The sequence below is a fragment of the Plectropomus leopardus genome, chromosome 13 (assembly GCF_008729295.1).
Source record: "Plectropomus leopardus isolate mb chromosome 13, YSFRI_Pleo_2.0, whole genome shotgun sequence".
In the NCBI taxonomy this organism is placed as follows: domain Eukaryota; kingdom Metazoa; phylum Chordata; class Actinopteri; order Perciformes; family Serranidae; genus Plectropomus; species Plectropomus leopardus.
In genome coordinates this window covers 20,392,429-20,405,758 of record NC_056475.1, presented here as the reverse complement: position 1 = coordinate 20,405,758, position 13,330 = coordinate 20,392,429, and the positions used below count along the sequence as shown (strand labels likewise).

Sequence of the window (13,330 nt, the reverse complement as noted above, 5' to 3'; positions counted from 1 at the left end):
AAATATCATTTTTACACGGTATGATGCAATGTTTAAACTAAGAGAAGACAAAAGGGTCTTTAAGTTGTGTTTTTGTTTTGTATGCCCTTATACAAAATCAACTCTTATAAATGGACCTGCTTGGGAAGATGCTTCATGGCACTTCTGTACTAGAGAATCTATATTTTGGAAATTAATGTGTAACAATTGTATCACAGAGGTTCACAACCATTATGAAAACTAGTTTTGCTTAATCTTGTATGGTAATGCTCCCATTAATATACATTTTGAGACATCAAAACATGAATGGAAAAGGCATTCGTAAACAAGCTATTAAAATATTTTGTGAAAAAGAAACATAAGGTTGGGATAATAAAAAGTTTAGTTTTTTTCAAGTATTTTCTCAATCGTTCTCATTAATCTCTGAATTGTTCACGAAAGAAAGTAGCCTATTGGTTTGTATACCACCACGTCACAGTACGTTTGAGGGGACACAAATAGCGAGTAGCACATCATATTTTAGTACGCCCTGCTGTTGACCGTGAAGTGACTGTGAGCGGATCTCCCTCTCGCGCGCTCTGAACACAGGCGCGCGCATTCGGAGAACTGTGTTTGATCTGTGACGCTCGTCCCACCGACTATCACTGAAACCAGCAGCAATTTATCAGTTTATCATAAGAAATGTATTAAAACACATGGAGGGACCGTTGCTGCCGGATGTTGTGTAGGGAATTTGAGAGGAATAATGCTGTGCTGTGTCAACAAGAAATGTGAGTACCACCGATTTATTTTCCAGTTTAAAAAATGCGACGTTAATGACCAGCATATGCCAGAAGGCTTGTTAAATTTTACGTAGGTTAATTCGCAGCCAGTTGTAGAATAATGTACAAGCTTCATAATTTGAAGAGGTGGAGTTTTATTATTGAAATATTTTCAAAGAAATGAAATTCAGCCTTTCTGGTGCCAAAGTGCAGTTTCATTTGAGCTGAGGATAAATTAGTCAAAATCCTAAAGCTAGGCTAACAATCTGGGTTGAAGTTGACTCTGTTGAACTCATAGACTGTATACAGTCTATATACTGTAGTCTGTAGACTGTATACAGTCTATATACTGTAGTCTGTAGACTGTATACAGTCTATGATTGAACTCTTCATCTTAGTATAGGCTTCATACAAAGAAAGTTGTTTGACCCTGCTACAGTGCTTTCAAGTAACTTGATTTTCTTAATTGCATCCTTAATTAGTCCATATTGTGTAAAGTAGACCCCAATAGTTTACATTTGAGTGGAAATGTAAACTATAATATGAGGAATATTATATACTGTAGTAGCAGCTCAATGCAAAAAATCAAATCAATTCAAAGTTTCCTTTTTCATTCTAAGAAAGCCAAAAGTCTATTGTTGTCTAAGAAAACAGTAGGAAAACAAAAAGTGGGGGGAAAAAATCATTAAAAACAACCAAACAAGGATTTGGCTGTATGCCTCATAAATATTTGTTATGGGCAACTACATAATGGCAGCTCTCCTTGCCCATTGTGAAGATGGAAGGAAGAGGAAGACGCCACTCTTAAATTAAAAAACTTATGGTCACAGCTCCATGCTCTAGCCTTCCTGTTTTCATACCTCAGATCAGTGCACTACATCTTCCTGACCCTGTTCCACAAGCACAGTTTGTTGTTGCCTGCTGCCTTCATGTGGATTCTTTGTTTTGTTTTTTCATTTTGTGATTTGCATCTGATTTGTAGAGGTCAGGGATGTTGGAGGAGGACAGTCATGTGGTGAAGGAGAAAACAGAGGCACGGACATCGGAATGCCACAGGCTGTCTCATTGCTGCCCTTCCTGCTGGCACTCATGGGATATGGTGAGTCTTAAAACATTTTAATAACATGACTACATGTTTGGTCTTCATCACTGTCATTTTCAATTCAGTAGATCAAGGTAACGCATGTTAACTTAAACAGGATGTGAGGAAAAGGCAGAAGAATGAAGGGAGTATTGGAGGGGCAGCCTCTTCCTCTTCCCACACCCTCTTTGCTTTGTGAGGATGTGAGGTTTGCACAACAGGATTTACTCACTATATAGCACAATAGCTCTTGAAATAATGTGCTACTGTGTTGCAACATTTTTACTTTTTCCCTAAGTACTGATATTGCATTAAATTACTCAAACATACCTACATTGTATGTGCTGAAAACTGAGCTTATTTAGTTTTATTGAGTAAATGTCATCATTTGTGGCTTTGTGGTCATTAAAATTGAACCACTGGCACCACTAAGCCGATGCATAATTTAGTGTTATATTATTGAACATGGGATATTTTTTTCTTTTTTGGTATCATCATGCACAATTATGTTGTCAAAAGTTACACTGCATAGCAATTAGGTTACATTTCCTCCGTAATTGTTATGTAATTTTTTTCAAAAAATGACCTTTCCCATTTGACTTCTCATACAGATGAAACATTAAAGTTCCAGTGTGTAGTATTTAAGGGCATTTATCAGCAGAAATAGCATATGCAATTAACAACTATGCTTTTATCAGTTCATAATCATCTGAAAATAAGAATTTATATCTACATACAGATATGTAGCAAGCCAAAAAGGACAAATAAAAACACTGGCTGTAGATTTTTAGGGCCATTTGCATTTTGACTTAACCCATTGTATATTTGTAGTTCTACACACTTGGCACATGGGAGAAGTTTCAGCTCAGCAGCCCCAATGCTAGATGCCACCAAAACCTAAAATCTGTTTAGGTATAGGATATTTTTGGTAAAATTGTCTGGTTAAAGGTCCAGTGTGTAGGATTTGGTGGCATTTTAGGATTTATTATATCTAGATAATATCATGTTATTGAATGACTGCAGTAAACTGAGCCAGAAACACATCGTATGGGCTCAGTGATGGACGGCTTATTGTTTATTGTCTACCTATTGCGCATGCACGGTGCATGTATGATCGGTACAGTGGTCGCTCCTTTGCCCTATCTCACTTCTGTGTATCCTTTCTGCAGCTTTTGCAGGGCTCAATATCTGGCCCTCCTTCCACGTTGCCCTTAGCAACGCCAGTGTATTTGTGGACTTCAGCACAAAATCCAACAGCACCTCCATCCGCAACATGAGCCTCGCTCTGGTCAACACAGAAACCAACACCACCCTTCTCACCAGGATTCTCCCCAACAACCAACCGGCCGGTAGGGTGGAGTTCAACTGTTCTTGCTTCCTGTATGCAGGAACTTTCCGGTTCCTGCTGAGGCAGACCAGCATCTCTGTCGTTTCTCATGAGAATGGCACACATGACAGCAGCGCAGAGAGCACTGCCTGGTGGTGGAGTTCAGAACTGCAGGTGCAGTGGCCCACCTTTCACATCGCAGTAGACAGGGCCGCAAACCACTCAGGATCTTTTCAGGCAAGACAAACAAGATCTCAAACTTTACTCACTAAGTTGGTTTATTGTGCTGCAGAATAATGACTGTTCATAGTTCTCTTCCTCTGCCTCTCTCAGGTTGGGATATCCACTAATGAACACTTTCAGGCTTGCTCCAGCGGCATTGACTCGGCTCTCTTCCTGGAAGTGAGCTACATGGAGTACAACCAGATAGGACGAAACAGCATTGACAAGGTCCAAGCACGCACACGACACCCCATCAAACCCCTCCGTTCCCAGAGTGTTGAGCTGTCCTGTGCCTTCCCCTTCACAGAGAGAGACTTCATACGAGTGGCTCTACGGTCTCCTCATGCAGCGCAGGATGTGAAGAGCTCTGGACCTCTCTACCTGTCCCGTATCTTCTCCTATAAGCTGCTGGTGGAAAACCCCAATGCTTACAGGAGTGGCTGTGAAGGGACTATGACTGTCAAACTAATAACGCCACCTTGTGCTCACATCAATGGGAAAGTATTGCTGTATAAGGATGCAGGTGGTGGGAGAGGGGTTGCCGTTTCCTCCAGCATGGAAGCAGTTGGAACAGCACTTGTGGGGTTTGGACCAGAGGAGCCATCGTCTCCGCTGTTGGCCTTTAACTGGCTGACTCAGGGAGAGAATGAGACAGAATTCAACTGTTCTGTGTTTTACCCAGGGAGGAATAAGTACTGCTTTCGCTTTGTTTTCAACTTCAGTCGCTCTCCTAGTCCTGCACAAACCTGTTTGGTGGTTCACAAGCGTGCAGGTGAGATTCACATTTGGCAGCTGTCAAGAATACATTCATACTCCTTTCTGCATGTCATTCAGTTGTGTCAGATCAGTACCGGTGCAGTGATTTTTTTCAGTAAGAGCTGAATTTTGAGAGAGGGAAAGAGTTGCTTTACTCATCCAGATTTTAACAGATTGATACAATCCACTTGTGGATTGTATCAATCTGGGCCCTGGAGGAAACGGCAATCTGGGCCCAATCTAGGCTGCCATACAACTGGGTGATACAACTGCTCTTTAATCATTAAAGAGCAGGCAAGTGGCATTTTTCAAGTAGGCATCTTGACATGTCACATTACGAAAAGCACAGACGTTAAAATTATAATGAAAGATGACTTCACTCCATTTGGCTGCATTGGTTTCATGGTGCTGGTATTGTGTTTGCTGACTCATTAGCTATGTTCGAAACCGTCCCCTCATTGTACTATTCACTATTCACTATGTAGTGTGTAATAAATAGTGCACAATATAGGGAATAACCAAACAAGATTTCGGACACTACGTTGGAATTTTTTTCCCCCCGGAAATGCACGACCTCATTACATTGTGGTAGACGAGAGCTGAATGTAGTATACATAGTAAGTACACTCAAATTTGCTGTGTATTGTCGGCATTTTATAGTGCACTATATAGTGGATGAAATTTACAGCAGAGAATTCGGACACCACTACAAAATGGCGAACACATTATATAGTGCACTATATCCGTGATAGGGGATGGTTTCGGACACAGCTACTGTCACACTATCATTCCATATTTTTAACTAGCAATATCCGGTTGAGATTGTACATTATGAAAAAAGATGACAGCTTTATAAAGTTATTATTATCAGATTTATTTTTTTTATCCCCAGGGGGAAATAGTGGTTCGTACAGTCACTGATGCCAAGCATAGAGAATAATAGAAGTAGAAATTAAAGGTATTAAAATAAGAATTAGTAAAGATATAAATGAAGAAGTATAAAATAAAATTTAAGAAATGTGCATTAGTAAAAATCCAAAATAAAATATGTGAATTATCTTTCAGTTTCACACCAGTATAAACAAATGTAATGATGTAAAATATGTATAATATGTTGAGTATGTAAAGTGCTTAGAAGTACATAATTACAAAATTACAAATGGAACAGAAAATAAACATCACATCACTAACTGCTATTTTAGTTCATGCATGACTAAAATTGTCATCTTTGTTTTTTATAGTGTGACATAAGGGGTGACCGAATATGTCCCAACTGCATGACCAGATCACACATTATCAGTGTAGTCAGATAGAGCTCCTACACAGAAATTTTGATTAAAAAGATGCATTGTGCAAACTGAGCTTCATCATTTAAATGCAGGAAATCCGTGTCAGCACAGTATATTACCACAGAACAGAAAATAGTCATCATAACCCTTGTACATTCCCTTGAATTCCAGTGTAACAAATTGTAAAGTGCATATACAGCATATGACATCAAACTGACGTGTCAGCCTCAGTACATAACCAATTATCTTTATTTTTGGTGCAGATGCACAACCAAGTCATTCATAAGAATCATGATGTTCAACACCAACAAATATATGTAGGCCACAAATCCATTGCAATGTCAAGTTGCTTGTGTCTCTGTGTGCTCGCTTTATCTACTCCAGGGATAAAACATTAACTGTTTGATGTCTTGTGATAGGATGGTTGAGCCCTTTTCAGCTCCTTGTAGTAGGGTCCAATTTGTTATGCTTCTGCTGGCTTTTTATTCCTTCACAATAATCCCAGTCTTGCATGACCTTGCTATTAAAAACACAATTTTAAGGCTTGTACACTTTCTTATTTATCTGCATTTAATATTTTTTACTGATATGTTTTTCTGCAGAGTCATGGGGCCCTTGGCTGCCCTGGAGTGTGTGCAGTGCGAGCTGTGGAGAGGGCATAAGGGAGCGAATGCGTGAGTGTTTGCTGCCCTCAGGTGTGGGAGGGATGCAGTGCACTGGCATGGTGAAGGAGCAGTCACTCTGTTCACTGGAGGACTGTGTGGGTTAGTCTCTTCACCCCTTATGTAGTCTTTTTTCTTTTTCACTCTGTCTGTCCCTTGATTTTCTGCAGAATTTCACTAGAACATAAATAAATCTAGATGCCCTGTGTCGCATACTTCACCTGTGAAAATAATTGTCTGCCTTTCTTTCCAGTGTTGCCTGCTCCTTCTCCATCCCTCCCCACTGTAGCTGGCGTTGCGCCTCTAGGTGGTAACATGGTCGTTGTAGCTGGCATCTCCATTTGCCTGGCTGTGATTCTGGCTACAGTTGTGGTGACTTTGTGGAGAAAGCTTTGCAAGACCCCTCAGTGCAGCTCCGTCCGCAGAGGCTCCATGCATTCACCTGGCGGACGCAAGCTCTCTGATGAGGCCTCCATTTGTGGCCACAGCCTCCAAAGACCCAGTCTGTCTGATGGCCATGGTCCACTGGGGGGCATGGGTGTAGGACAGAAAGACAGGCCTCCCTTGGGGATTCAGCCTCTCTCACAGCCCCTGGTGATACCTATCTCACAAGACCCAGAGAGACTGTCCCCCACGGGTCAGAAGATGTTGCCGCCAATATTTGGGTATGTTTACAACATAGTTTTCTTTCATTACACAGACTACATTACAGTCAAACTTATTTGCTGCTTCCCAGTCTGATAAATAACAATATAATTGTCTCTCCAGGTACAAACTGGCTCAGCAGCAGTTGAAAGAGATGAAGAAGAAAGGTTTAAAGGAGGCCACACAGCTGTACCATGTCTCTTCAAGCCCAGTCCATGACACAGTGGTTGAGACATCTGCTTCGCCCACAACTTCCCCCATTCCTACACCAACTGGATTCGCTCATCCCACACTCCCTTTGGGCCTCCAGGACGACGCTAACCACAATCATTTTCGTATTGCAGCTCCCTTTTCTGAGCAGTCGTTGCAGACTTCAAGGGTCACTTCGGACAGACGGAGTCCCAGGGTGGAGCTGGTCTTAGGTCCCTCTGCTCATGCTAGTGGGGGGAGCTCGAAATGGCGTGACCGCACTGCTGACTGGGTGGAAATGGTGGAGAGGAGTGGGTTATCAGGCCTCAGAGGAGCGGGAGATGCAGGAAACTCGTTTCATAAGAATCCAAATTTCCGTCGGACCTCCAGTTTTAATGACACTAAACCTCAGCCTCTATCTTCTGCACACTCCAGAGTGTTCAGAGAAAGGAGCATGACCCAGGTCGCCTGTCTAGCTTTGGTTATGTTTTCATATATTTGTGTAGTTTTGTGTCAGCCTTTTTCATTAAAAAAGATCAAATGTGCTTTTCAGGTGGGATCTCGGACCCTTCCTGAAGGAAGTTGTTGGACTAAAGGAGGACGGGAGAGGCAGCCATACAGCTCTTACCCCATTCCAGAGCACGGGGCCCCAGAGTGGACTAAATCCAGACCCCAGAGAAATGACCAGAGGAAGCCCTGCGTAGAGACAGCTGCTCCTTCTCACAACCATGAGCTCAAACACACAGGAACCAACACAAACAGCATATCAGCAGACCTCGGTGGCACTGGGGAAAGACAAAGGAGTTGTGAGATTAGAGGTGGAGAGGGAATCTCAGGGATCGGGGGGCCAGTTGCAGGGCCCGCCAGTCTGAGTGTTGATCGGGCCGAGCGCGCTGAGCAGAACTGGAACCGACGCGGCCCATCGCCTATCCAGAGGAACATCCTAGCACGAAAATTAAAGGAGGCTCAGTCGTACTCTGGGGTCAAAGGGCGGCAGCGCAGCTCCACCTTTAGTGTACCGCCATCGGAGCAGAGGAAGGGTCGCTGCCACTCTCTGCCAATGTCTGGCTACAGCAGCAGTGGCGGCTCACCCTACAAACTGAGTGAGGCAGAGCAGAGGATGTTGGACCTAGATCTGTCCTCAGCATATTTAGGGGAGGAGGAGTAGAGGTTTGTAGCACTGGTCCAGGGAGGAATTGTCATTGCTATTTACATTTTTTCCTAACCTAAATCCTTTCTGCTATAGCTGTGATTTAATCTTAAAGGGACAGTTAACCCCAAAATCAAAATACATTTTTTTTTTCTCTCACCTGTATTTCTATTTATCAGTCAAGATTGTGTGTGAGTTGCTGAGTGTTGGAGATAATGGACATACAGATAAATGCCCTCTTTCAAATCTAATGGAACTAGATGTCACTCCGCTTGTGGTGCTCAAAACGCCCAAAAGTACAATTAAAATAACAGCAGCAATGTCTCTTTGCCAGTAATCATTACGTGATTGCTCAAGATAATCCACAAACATTGTTATGAGCATTTCCATACAACAGCTTTTTTTTTTTAGCACCACAATACGAGTTCCATCTAGTTCCATTATATTTATGAGAAGACACACATCTCTACTGTCGATATCTCCAACACTTGGCTACTCACACCAAAACAATCTAGACTAACAAACAGCACTACAGGTCAGAGGAGAAATATGTGTTTTTGATTTGGAGTCCATTAAACACAGACATATATCAGTGAACATGGCATGTATTCTGGGCCCAGTTGTTCAGAGAATTTAATCTAGATCAAAATGACCCACATTTGGGTATCTAATATTTTGCTATCCAGGATCAGTTAATTCATCTGACTGTTGTACCATTTTTGCAAAGCATTGTTGGTTTTTTTATTTTTGATCACCCTGATCCAGATACAAACTTTTCAAGATTACTAAAAATGACCAGTGCTCTAAATGGGACTACATATCACAATATAGGCTGCTGACTCTGAAAAGAGCAGGACGAACATTCAGTGTGGGGTCACTTTAAGAGAGTTATGTGAAGAGACAGAAAATTGCATTGAGGATGCAATAGTTAGAGAGTACTATAATATAAAGCGCCAAATAAAAATTTAAGAAATTATCATATCTCAAAGATTTTCATTGAAATTAAAATCTGTTAAGTCACTGTCTGTCACTGAATTAGGTTACACAGTTATAAGTGAGCATATGGCTAACTAATGAAAGATGTTGCATTTGCAGTATTAGGAAATGGATGTTTGATATACGAGTAAATAAATTCATCAGCATGGTTTCAAGACTTAATTGCCACAAGTGCCACCAAAGAGAACGGAACAGAGATCTTTGGTACTGTAACTTTAAATATTTTTTGTTTAATACTGACAGCTATTTGGGGGATTATTTTATGGGGACAAAATATTTAATTTCTTTTAAATTCAAATTACTGAAAGGCTTAATGGGTAGTCTGATGTAAAGTTTATCTACTTAATGTTTAAACAAGTCAACCAAAAATATAAAAAGGATATATTTTTGACCAATTCGAAAGTTTTACTACATTTTGACCCTGAAATCCACTCTGAATCCAGCCTTCAACTGGGATCAGGATAATCCTGATTTTTCAATCAAAGGTATACCAATCTTACTAAAACGAGAAACAAGATTTGATCCAATCCTACAGCTGAAATCCAGTCAGATTACTTTTGCACAACTGAGCCCTGGAGATTTGGGAAATTTGCTTACCTATAAGGAGAGCACAACTTTTTGAAAAAAAAAGTTTAAGTTTCTGCTTCAAACAGGTTTTTCTATTTCATTGGAATGTTTTTAATATTTAAAATTTTGATACACATTATAATTGAATATATTTTTGTCTTCAGAATGTTTATAAGTTTCTTTGTATATCAGCTACTGGTACAGTATTTACCATAAGTCGTTTAACCTGACCTACAGTGTGCAGAATGCACATAAGCCCTATCATTGACTTATACAGAAGACAGCTTAGTCTTATTGTTCTGCGATGTTGAATGTGCTGTTCTATCATGCAGTGATGTCCCACTGTACAAAACTGTGCAGTTGTGAGGACCACTCTCACTATGATGCAGTTTACTTTTTAGGGACAATTATCTACATAACATTAAGCTCTGTAAGCATTTTTTATGTGTTTTCTGCAAAATGCGCAGTGCAGTTGTAACAAAGTTTGAGGACAGTCAAATATGAACGTCAGCGAGGCATTGTGGCTGAGATGCTGTTTGTTTTATTGTTTGAGTAATATTATACACTTTATAGAAATGAGTGCTTACTGGAAAATAGTGGATACAACATTTGACATAGTTTCAAATGATGAAGCAAAGGGAGAAGTTCAAATACAACGAATTTAAACATGACATCAATCTTTGTCCTCAGTATTTTACTACATTCTATTTCATAAAAGGAAAAGTGAAACCTGATGTTTTACATTTCTCCTGCTCCACTGCCCATGGCATCCAAGAAAACAAGAGGCCGCACTTTCATGGTGGTGTGTCTCAGGGAATACCAAAGGCCTCTCCAGGTCCCCCACACCACACCATTGTCATTTGGTCCCTTGTACTGCCCTTTGCGGTAGAACTTTCCATTTAGGTTGGCTGCATGACATCTGTAGATAAGAGGGTAAATGTCAAAGATGTTGCATTTTCCAAAAGCAAATGTGAACCTCTGTGTATGCTTTTAAAGCTATTGAATTTGCTGCAGTGCACATGAAGAAGTGCACTTTAACAAAGAGCTAAGCTTGACCAGTATGATTTTTTCCTTGGTTCAACGGGTGAAACAAATCCAGAGTACAGAAACTCAAACTTTATTTCCAGAAAAGTGGTAATGCTTTTGCAAAAATGGATCAAACTCAAGATAATGAATAGGAACAGTAATACACACTAGGACTTGAAAGGTCTCACCTGTTGAACCACCAACCTGCCTTATTCTCCTGAGCACAGCTACCCTGAAGATAGCGGTCGTTATCCTGTCAGTGAACATCACCATGATTAACATTAACACAATCATCATCATCTACACATTGCCATGACAGTTAGAAATTGTTATGGGTAGAAAACATCAATGTCTAACCTGATCTCTGGTGCTGAACTGCATGCCGCCGAGACAAGCAGACCACCGCTCCACCATCCCCCGACCACCACTCAGAGCATCTCCAGCTTGCCCACTATACAGCCCATACTGGAGACGATACTTGTCCTAAAATAGGCATTAGAGTGTAGTGAGGTAAGGTGAGAATTGCAGTTTCCTCTGAACCCAAGAAACAGAACTCTAAAAATTGTTTATCTTACTGCTTCATCTGTGATCCTAAAGTTCTCATAAAATGCATAACTCCTCTTCCCATCCCAGTCCATTAGATCGATTTTCACCAGGTTCCTACCTAAAGGGTAAAGAGATACAGTAGACGCAAAACTTTGGGGAAAACAACCAATCAGGCAGAACATTGCAGAAAAGACTATTTCAAAATTAAAATATAAAAGGAGATTCTTGGATTTTAATTATTTCTGACCTTCTGACAGTAGCGAGTACATTTGTTCATTCCCCAACCAAAACTCATCATTCCACAGTTTGAAGTCACCAAAGCCATCTCTGTAGTCCACCCAGTCTCTAATGTGAGACAGAAAATTAGACAGATGTTTTACCTCACATGAAACAGCTGGATTAGCTCTATCAACAACTACACTGTAATTTGATGCTTTGCAAGAATTTGGGGACTTTTTCCATATACTGTCCAGCATGTGGGTTGGTTTCTCTGCTTAAATACCTGTTGAAGTCAACTTTTCCATGTCGACGTCTCTGAAACACTGTCCATCCTCCTCCATCGTCCATGTCACAGTAGGCCAAAAAAGGATCCAGGTGTAGTTTGGGTCTGATGCGGTAAAAGCCACTTGGTGGTCTCAGTCTGTCAAACAACTCAGAGCAGTCTAGAGAGATAGCATTGAAAAGGTCTCAAAGACTGCTGATTATCATCATAATACACTTGCTCACACATCCCACACTGTAATTTTACTTAAACACCTGAACACTTTTATGACATAATGTGAGCTGTTATTACCTTTATCATGGACAATTAAGCTTCCTGCTGGCGGAAGTGGTTTCATCAGTGTCGTATCAGAGCTGTCTAAAGTCCCACTGCTGTTGTGGTTTACAGCGGGGGCTGTGTCGATTTCAGGTTCAGTATTAGACACAGCAGACTGAAATGGCCGGAAGTATTTGTGTTTTTGCAAGTGCTCAACTTGCCAAGTTGCAATTAACAGTCTGTTCTCCAGTTTCTTTATGCTGCGCTTGAGAGCTGCAACTTCTGGCCCACATGAGTCCATTGCCTTAAATGAGGAAAATTAATTACAAATCAAACATGACATTACCTTTTTTTTGTACTGGTACCTAGAAGGGTGCCAGTAAAAGCACAGGGCAGCATCTTCAAACTGTATGAAACAGATTTTATTTTGAGTCTCTGGACTTTCCAGGAATTACATTTCTTTGATAACCCTGCCTGGAATTCTGGCTTTTTGAACCATACAATATTTCCTCCATTTTCAGTATTATCACTAAAACAAAGATCCTGATGCCTAAAAAAAAGTAGGAGAAGCTACATACTGACAACGGTGTAGAAGAAGCCATGGTCGGGAACGCCAGAGCCAACAACAGCAGCCCTGGCATTACTTTTAGGAACAAGTCCTCTACTGCAATAAAGGTCTGAAATTATCAGCACAAAATATATTAAAGATTGAAGAAATAAACAGATACTTCTCAAAACCTGAAAAATCTCTGCGCCACAAGCTTACCTTCATTTTGCTCCTCTTATTTGCTCCAGGTGCAGTGTTCTTTTTCTTCTGAAAACGTGTCAGTATTATTTATAGGCAGGGCTGGTTCTGCATGGTCCACATTAGAGGATCCAGATTCGACCAACCTTGCCAAACACTGAACTCAAGCCAGTTTGATGTTTTCTTCCTCTATCAAGGATTCAAGTATTAGCTGATCTCAGACCTGCAAAAGTTTTCATGGACAGAAAGTTTTTTAAAAAAACTCCATTCCTTAAATACCAGAAGAACCATCTTCCTTCTTTTCTTCCCTTTTTGGTAGGTAAAATCATGCAAAAAAAATATTTTCCTTAAATTATTAATCCATGTTCTACCACGGTGCTTCCAAAGAACATAGTGCACAGAAATATTTTTTACAGAGAGTTTAGTTGGATGAGTGGGTCAACATCCTTTCAAAATTCAACCATATAGCCTAAATGTCAAGAAAAAAACATTAGTAAAATCATTCCAAGTAATGCAGATTATAAAATACAAAGTGATAACTGAAAGAAAGTAATCATTCTTGTGGTTAACACTAGCCTATACATTGTACACTATATAAATCTGCTGATATTACAGAATGGAGATGATCACTA

The 13,330-nt window shown here is 40.5% G+C and overlaps 2 protein-coding genes across 2 annotated transcripts; one reads left to right on the top strand and one right to left on the bottom strand.

Moving 5' to 3' along the window:
• The first annotated feature begins 516 nt into the window (after positions 1–516).
• Positions 517–8,813, top strand: LOC121952555 (thrombospondin type-1 domain-containing protein 1). The gene is made up of 8 exons (XM_042499314.1): positions 517–749; positions 1,723–1,839; positions 2,991–3,385; positions 3,482–4,142; positions 6,018–6,179; positions 6,331–6,742; positions 6,846–7,374; positions 7,465–8,813. Exons 2-8 carry the CDS (start codon positions 1,788–1,790, stop codon positions 8,077–8,079), a joined length of 2,826 nt encoding a protein of 941 aa, XP_042355248.1. The 5' UTR covers positions 517–749; positions 1,723–1,787; the 3' UTR covers positions 8,080–8,813.
• A 1,336-nt stretch (positions 8,814–10,149) lies between these two features.
• fgl1b (fibrinogen like 1B) lies at positions 10,150–12,758 on the bottom strand. Its single transcript, XM_042499316.1, has 9 exons — positions 12,720–12,758; positions 12,532–12,630; positions 11,990–12,257; positions 11,699–11,858; positions 11,444–11,541; positions 11,226–11,314; positions 11,008–11,133; positions 10,839–10,903; positions 10,150–10,543 (listed from the first exon to the last, which is right to left on the bottom strand). The coding sequence occupies exons 1-9, from the start codon at positions 12,723–12,725 to the stop codon at positions 10,363–10,365; spliced, it is 1,092 nt and encodes a 363-aa protein (XP_042355250.1). The 5' UTR covers positions 12,726–12,758; the 3' UTR covers positions 10,150–10,362.
• Positions 12,759–13,330: the final 572 nt, after the last annotated feature.

Bases quoted from the DNA above. Each gene is read 5' to 3' on its own strand.
- LOC121952555 (XM_042499314.1), top strand. From the start codon at position 1,788: ATGCCACAGGCTGTCTCATTGCTGCCCTTCCTGCTGGCACTCATGGGA. The intron at 1,840-2,990 runs GTGAGTCTTAAA...TCCTTTCTGCAG, and splicing joins GCTGGCACTCATGGGATATG to CTTTTGCAGGGCTCAATATC. The intron at 7,375-7,464 runs GTCGCCTGTCTA...TGTGCTTTTCAG, and splicing joins GAGAAAGGAGCATGACCCAG to GTGGGATCTCGGACCCTTCC.
- fgl1b (XM_042499316.1), bottom strand. The intron at 11,315-11,443 runs GTCAGAAATAAT...TTTACCCTTTAG, and splicing joins GTACTCGCTACTGTCAGAAG to GTAGGAACCTGGTGAAAATC. The intron at 10,904-11,007 runs GTTAGACATTGA...GTTCACTGACAG, and splicing joins AGTTCAGCACCAGAGATCAG to GATAACGACCGCTATCTTCA.